The sequence below is a fragment of the Pelodiscus sinensis genome, chromosome 5, assembly GCF_049634645.1.
Source record: "Pelodiscus sinensis isolate JC-2024 chromosome 5, ASM4963464v1, whole genome shotgun sequence".
NCBI classification, from domain to species: domain Eukaryota; kingdom Metazoa; phylum Chordata; order Testudines; family Trionychidae; genus Pelodiscus; species Pelodiscus sinensis.
The window spans coordinates 30,069,388-30,077,176 of NC_134715.1; the positions used below are offsets into that span (position 1 = coordinate 30,069,388).

A 7,789-nucleotide genomic window follows, 5' to 3' on the forward strand; every position below is an offset into this window, starting at 1 on the left:
GGAGCACTTAGTTCGAACTAGGAAAACCTCATTTTACGAGGATTAAGCCTAGTTCGAACTTACTAGTTCGAATTAAGGGGTGTGTAGCCCCTTAATTCGAACTAGTGGGAGGCTAGCCCTCCTCAGGTTTCCCTGGTGGCCACTCTGGTGCCCCCCTCCCGGCCCCGGACCGCTTAAAGGGGCACGGGCTGGCTACGGTGCCCGTGCCAGGTGCAAGCCTGCCAGCACGCAGCCAGCAGACCCTGCACCTGGCATGGCACAGAGCCACCCACCCGATGTCCCCCAGCCCACCCCCTCTTTCCGGGACCAGGCTGGCGGCTCCCGGGAGCTTGCCCTGGACCGCAAGAGTGTCAGCCGACGGTCAGGGCAGTGTGTGCGTGTGTGTTATACCCAAGTCTTCAACTGCTGAGACAGAGTCTCGTTGCAGCGGGCAGCCTAGGAGGCTGGAGGGCACCCTGAAAAGTAGTTTAACGTCCGTGACTTTACTGCTAGGACCGAGGTCCCGTCGCAGAGGGTAGCCAAACAGGCTAACAGACGCCCCAGTGTGTACAGGAAGAGCTTATTACGCTTCAGATTTCAGCTGCTAGAATTTCATAATTCCTTCGCAGCGGGCAGCCTCGGGGAGACTGAGAAGCGCCCCAACTGAATTTTGCCACCTGGGTGTGACACAAATTCAAACGCCCAAGCTCTCCCTATATCTGTCCCTTTATGACCGGCTGAAGTTCTTTTGTTTGTGTTCGGTTCGGGTACAGCAGCACGGGTTCAAGTCAGAAGCTTGACACGCACTGGCTTATTTATAGGAGAAAGAAAGAGAAAAGAAATAAAGAAACTTGGTTCAGTGTATATAGATATATATATTTTATAAGTGAATGAGGGCACCCCACTTGTTCCCAAAGTTTATAGCAAAATCACCTTACCAAAGGTGATTTACAATAGAAATGAAGCAGTTTGACTTTAAGAAAACTATAATAAAGTAACTAACTTACAACAGAGAGACAATTAGAGTGTACACATAAAGAAAAACACATTGCAGGTACAATTCTCACCCCTGCGTTCCAGACTTGGCGTGGCCAGCGTCTTTCTCTCAATCCCTCGGGAAGAAGTAGGGCGAGGTTGGGCGTCCCACGGACCTCGGGAGACAATCAATACCTGCCAGCAGGTGTAGGTGATTGGAGCTCAAATTGGGTGGGCAACTCAACCCTCTTTATACCCCTTGGGTCACATGGGCTTCTTCCTGGTCTTAAGTGGCCAATCAGGAAAAATGGCTTTGAATGCCAAGTTTCCCACGAAGGGTGCAAAGCATAATTCACACCTGGGAAGATGCAGACAATGGGCACCTCTGGTATGTGATGGGCGAAGATTCCTCTCCCGAGACAGTGCAGGCGTGTCAATTACTGATACTAGCCATCACGGCGACGGGAGGCCTCCCAGTCGTCAGCTAGCCCATTTACTGTCTGGTTTCTGTTTATGGTAGAATAAGGGACAGGCACCACACCTGCGTTCCCAGGGCATCAAAGGCTGACTGCCTTTCTCTTGCTCTCTGGGGGGGGGAAAACAAGATGGGGCTCGTGGAAAAACAAGATGGGGTTTTGTGTCTGGCTACATTCCACCCCCTTGACACGCCTCACTATGTCTCAGAACGCAAGATGGCGGTGATGCCAGCACCTTTTGCCCTTCTTGGAGGAAGCTAAAATCGCCCTATCGGCAGGGTCTGATCAGATAATTTTGGATCAAGGGATTGATTAGGATCGCTTCCCAACGCCATATATCGGACCTGTACAGAGGAGGTAGCAGTGTACACCAAACGCTTAACAATACATAGAAGCATGCAGCAAGCAATTACAACAAGTAAAACGGTTAATATAGTATTTACAATAGAGTGAAGGAATGGAGTTAACGAAAATCCTAGGTGTTGGGCTAGCCAATCTAGCCATGAGGCTTTTCCATCCTCAGTTACAGCATGTAGTACCTTAACAGCGCCCTTTATAGCGAGTACATCTTGTTCAATTTGTCCTGATTTATTTACATAGAAGCAGCAAGATTGGTTGATTACCGCACATACTCCCCCCTGTTGGGCCAAAACTGCATCCAAGGCTATTCTGTTCTGCAGGGCAAAACGGGCTACTGATTGAATTTGCTCGTTAAGCAAGCCCAGAGCATCTGCAGTGTGGTTGAGTGCCTGTTCTATTTGCCCAGATACATTTACTATTGCCTTCTCTAGCTCAGCTACTCCAAGCCAGGGCAGGAGCGCACGGACGAACTGGTGGAAGCCTGTGGGACGTATTATAAGGGGATTAGTGGAAAACCTTCGTGGTGACCGGTGTAAGAAACTCCCAAGATTAGTAATACCAGGAGCCATAATGTGAGGGTGTACAGTGAGTCCCCCAGGGGCAGCGTGCCCCATTGAGCAGCGCCCCATCCAATTCAGTGGCAGATACTTGTAGGCTTTCTGCCCGCAAATGAAAAAGAGTCCTGGCTCCTCCTTCAGAATGGGGGAGTAGGGTCCCTTATACCACCCTGTTCCAGTGGGTCCTTTCTTTGGGGTATGGTGGGTAGCACAGTAACTATCATTAGCAGCTGTGCAATGTAAGGCAAGCAGCAAATCCTGTAGGACCTGGTCCGCTGCAAAAAGCTCTGTCCTAGCGCACTGGTTTGGGAGTAGGGTATTACTGGTTACCAGTGTGGGGTTGTATATTTGACCGGTATTAGGAATTATGAATAATGACTGATTGTACCAGGCTTTTCCCTCCAGGTATTGGCTGAAGTTTAGGGGAATAATGGTGACATTGCTAGATAGTGGTGTGCCACTGTGGGAGATATTATATCCCCCGCACCTTAAGGGTTTTTGGTGGGTTGCACTGGGATAGACATCCCAGACCTTTAATTTCTTATTAAAACTTACTATGTGGGTGCACTGCTGATCCCCTAACCACCCGAGGTGAGGTCCTGTACCATTTTTGTTCTCAAAGCAGATGGGGTATACTTCCCTAGAGGTTCCTGTTATATACTCCAGAGGTTGACCCCATAGTGTAGGTTGCCATTGTCCATGCCACCCCCAAGTTCCCTTCCCAGAGTCATTTAAAAGTTTGTAGTCGCTGGAGCTGCTGTCATCAAACCAGGCTGGTCCCCACTTGAAAACGTTGCTCTTGTTCCACCAGTCATTTAAGTTTAAAGGGACAAATTCAACTCCCAGTCCTGTGGGGGAACCTAGCAGGGTGCATATCCAGCAGTTTGTAGCATCGGCTGCAGAGGCAATAGTCTGGATAGCATTCCTGAGAGGGTGCTCTGGTACAGCGGAGATCGCAGTGATTAGGAGAAACAGCAAAGCTCGATCCGGAGTCATGCTGCGTCTTGAGTTGGGTAATGAGGTATTGTTCTCTTGTTAACTCCTTCCCTGCAACAAAACAAAAAGTCAGCCGGTCTTGGATACAATCCAAGCCTCAGAAATGGTTAGTGGCAGTTTGTTGGGGTTTGCAATAATCCAAACGCCCTTGTTTTTATAAGACTGAAGTACACAGGTATGTGTGCCCAGGCTGGGGTGTTTGACCACAACAGTATCCCCAGGGGCATATTTGGAGTCCGTTAGTGGTGTCCCTGGAGTCAGAGAGGCTTTCCTTGTAGGGAAAAATCCTTTGCTAATTGGGCTACCCGTAGGGGTTTGCCGATTGTTTAGCCGTTGAACCACGGCATCCAGTCTGCCTCCCCAGGTTCCCTCCATAGGCTTAAGGTGGTATTTTAGCAGTCCATTCCATCTCTCAATTATACCATTGGACTGAGGTCGGTATGGGAGGTGAAAGGTCCATTGGACTCCATTCTGGAGAGCCCACTCCTGGACAGGCTTGTTTTTAAAATGTGAGCCATTGTCAGATTGAATTTCCTGAGGTGTTGGGACAAGTGCAATTAGGCGATTCAGTCCCATAATTGTGGATAGTCCTGTTGCTAAACGAGTAGGGTAAGCGAACCCTATACCTGAGATGACTTCCACTCCTGTGAGAATGTATTTCCACCCTTGCCTGGTGGTGGACAATGGACCCACATAATCGATCTGCCAGGTCCCCCATAGCGTTTTCCCATCCCTTAGTTTGGCAAACCGTTGTCCTTCCGTGATATGCCTCCTGGTCTCAGCACATGTAGTGCAGGCTTGCACTAAATCCCTAGCCTGTTGGTGGGTGATGGGCCACCCCCTGATATGTGCCTGCCTCACCAGCTCCTCACTCCCCGTGTGTCCCAGATTTTCATGCAGCCAGATGTATAGGCGTTCCCAGTCCACCTGGGTAACATAGATCTGTGCTGCTTCATCAGCTAGGTTATTCAATTGTGCAGTTGGGGTGTTATTCTTTTGGTGTGCTGACACATGTCCAATACTTAGGGGTTGCTGGGTGGCATGGTGGTATATCCACTTCCAGTACTCTAATCCCCATACGGATTTCCCTCCTATTTCCCAGTGGTTATTTTTCCAGTTAGTTATCCACTGGGTGGCTCCTGCCCATACAGCATAGGAGTCCGTATAGATAGTACTAGCACCTGCTTCACAAGCCAGCTTGATTGCTGCTAGTTCTGCAAGCTGAGCTGATCCGTCCACATCGGTGGTTAAGGGTGTGGTGGAATTGTCTGCTGGAACAGCTGCAGCCTTTCCTTTCCATCTCCCTTTAATCAATTTAGCACTACCGTCTGTGAACCACACTCCCTCAGGGTGAGATGGGTCAAATGCAGCGGCGTTTTGAATGGGAGAGGGCTGTGGGGGCAGGTGATATTCACTGGGCATTCCTACCCTCCACAGAGACTCCTTAATCATAGTGGGGTTCTGTGCGGAGTCTGCACCACCCACTCTGTAGTGTATGTACAGTGCCCATTTCTGGGTGGTCATTTTCTGTGCTACTCCTGGCGGCAGCTCCTTTCCTTCCAATATGGGCTTAATAATTGGAAGGGGAGTGTGTATGGTTATAGCGCGATTTTGTGTTAGCTCCTCAGTCTCCCTTAGAGCAGTATAGGCTGCCAGGAGCACTTTCTCATAGGGAGTGTAATTGGCTTGCGATCCCTGCCATGACTTTGAGCCGAATTGTATGGGGCGGCGGGGTGCAGTTTCACTCTCTTGCCATAGGGCATAAGACATTCCCGTAGCTCCTATGGTGAGATACACGTGGAATGGAGCATCGGGATGGATTGGACCCAGAGCTTGGTATGTGTGTATTTCGTTTATTAGCTGCCGCAGCGCTTCCTCATGTACAGGGGTCCATTCCCAAACAGCACTTTTCTTTAGCAGATTATACAGTGGTCGGGCAATTACAGCAAAACCGGGCACATGTTTTCGCCAAAACCCTAAAACTCCCAGAGTTTGCCTTAGTTGGGACTTGTCCCCAGGTGAAGGTGCCTGGCTCAGTTCCTGTACAGTGTCATCAGGCACTGACCTCCGCCCTCCCATCCAGACAGCACCCAGGAACTTCACCTCATGAGAGGGACCCTGGCACTTATCTGGGGGTAAAGCTAACCCAAGATTTTCTAAGGCAGTCTTTACTAAGTCCACAGCTTGCTGCACTTCTTCAGTAGTGTCCCCTCCTATTAGGATATCATCTATATATTGCAGCATTTGGATACTAGGTGGCATGGTTAAACCATCTAGGACCTTTGACAGTGCCCCATGGCAAATAGTGGGGGAATGTTTGAACCCTTGGGGCATACGTGTGAAAGTGTATTGGACACCCTTCCATGTAAAAGCAAATCTGTTCTGGTCTGCAGGCTGTAAAGGGACCATGAAAAACATGTCCTTTATATCTAGCACAGCTAGCCATTGCTTGTTCCAAGTCTGTATGGTATTTACAATGCTTGCTATGTTGGGGACTGCTGCTGTTAGGGGTCCTGTGTTACTGTTTAATTTTCTGTAATCAATTGTGAGCCTCCATTTACCATTAGGTTTCTTTACTGGCCATACTGGGGAGTTGTAAGGGGAGTGAGTGCGAATTAAGACTCCCCTTGTTTCCAGATCTTTAATTAGCTCAGTGACAGGCACTACAGCTTCAGCTGGGACATTGTATTGTTTTACATGAGTCACAGCTGATGGTGGGAGAGCAGGAGCTTGGGCTAGTAACCTGACACTATAAAGAGGAACTTTCCCCTCCTCCAGGATTGTTGTGCTGGGTTTGCAGCCAGCTCCGAATGCCCACCTTTCCCCACCAATGATTCCTTCCTTGCCCTTTAGGATGTCCATGCCCAGTATATTGGCATTCCCAAGTATTAACTCATGTTTCCTGGGCTGCTGGTAGGGGTTTAAAGGGATATCCAGTTTTACTTTGACCAGCGGGTAAGACACAATAGTGCCGTTTACTCCTGTAACCAAAACCTGCTTTCGGCCAGAAGGTGGAGGTCCAAGAAAGTTTTCTCTTTTAATCATGGATAATTGGGCTCCAGTGTCTACCAGGAAAGAGACAGCAGTCTTATCATTAACTGTTACTAAAATCCGGGGGTCGTTGTTAGGATTTTCTCTCTCTGCCTGCTCAAGTTTACTTATACAGAGAGAGATTGGACCCCCGCTTGTTAGTTTCCCTGGTCAATTTCAACAAGCGGCAGCAGCTCATGTAGTTGCTGCCTTAGCTGTGCATGAGGAGGGTCAGAGCTGATGTGGGGAGCACTAGGAGTTACTGCTGCTTTCTCCTGCTCAACTCCCTTTGAGGCAGCCAGAAGCTTTAGCTTATCGGTTGCCAGCCCATGTAATAGATCTCGGGTGAACCCTAGATCCAAGCACCGTTTCCACAATTTAGTCCTAAATTCCCTCTCCTGTGGTGTTACTTCGCGTCTAGGCCTAAAGCCTTCCTGCTTGCTTCTATAATCTCCTTTTAAATTCCGCACCTTAACTTTAACCTGCGGTGCCTCAGTTTCCCCAAATTCTCGGAGATCCCGCAGCATAAAATCAAATAAGTCTTGATAGGTCATGCGGTGGTCCTGAGCATGATTTCTTGTGGCTAGTGCTATAGCCTTATAGGATCCGGGAGCCCCTTTTAGCACTGGTCTTAAATCTCCTGTCACTACCTGTTGTTCCCATGGGCTCTCTTCCTGCCTCCCATTTTGGGGACCCCCTTGACGGAGCATAGCTATTATAGCAACAGTTTGTAGGGCTCCTCTAAGTTCATCCCCATTAATCCATGGGATGCTAGTGGGTTCACCTCTGTCAGCGTGGTGAATTCCCCGAGCCCATCTACAGGCAAAGGTCCAGATAGACTTTGGACCCTCCTGATTCCTGGGGCTAAGGAATACTCCTGCACCCAGATTTACCCTGCCACACTCCCGGGAGGACAGTTGGGTATGGCCAGCTCCTGTGTCCCATATCCTAGCTAGCCACTCTATCACCCCTTCCCCAGGTCTCTTGGCAAATTCGTCCTGGATCTTTCTCAACTCTGCAGGCTCATAACTGCGAGTAGTAATTCGGGTGGGTCGGGATTCTGTCCTTTTGCTAGTGGAGGGGTTATCTTCATCAACCTCACTCTCATCTTTCTCAGTTAGGTCCTTTTGGTATGTGATGATGGGTCTCATGTGGACAGGGGGATTCCCTAACTCAGGGGAGGTGGGACACTCATCATCGGAGGAGTCCCAGATGTCTCCATCCCAATCCTCCGGATCTACCCAGAGAGCAGCCTCTACTTTGGCTTGATTAATTTTTCGGGGCTTGCTCTCTAATCTCGCTCTCCTTTCTGCTCCCTCCCTTTTTATTATTGGAGCAAGACGTTGTTCTAATTGGTGCACATCATTGCTCAGCAAGCGCGCCCGGGTGTCTAGGTTCTGGCAGCGCCGCTCTAGC

The 7,789-nt window shown here is 49.3% G+C and overlaps 1 protein-coding gene across 1 annotated transcript; it reads right to left on the bottom strand.

Moving 5' to 3' along the window:
• Window positions 1-354: 354 nt before the first annotated feature.
• On the bottom strand, window positions 355-3,618 carry LOC142829564 (endogenous retroviral envelope protein HEMO-like). The gene has a single exon (XM_075929727.1). It carries the CDS (start codon window positions 3,341-3,343, stop codon window positions 1,688-1,690), a length of 1,656 nt encoding a protein of 551 aa, XP_075785842.1. The 5' UTR covers window positions 3,344-3,618; the 3' UTR covers window positions 355-1,687.
• Between the last annotated feature and the right edge of the window lie 4,171 nt (window positions 3,619-7,789).

Bases quoted from the DNA above. Each gene is read 5' to 3' on its own strand.
- LOC142829564 (XM_075929727.1), bottom strand. From the start codon at position 3,343: ATGACTCCGGATCGAGCTTTGCTGTTTCTCCTAATCACTGCGATCTCC.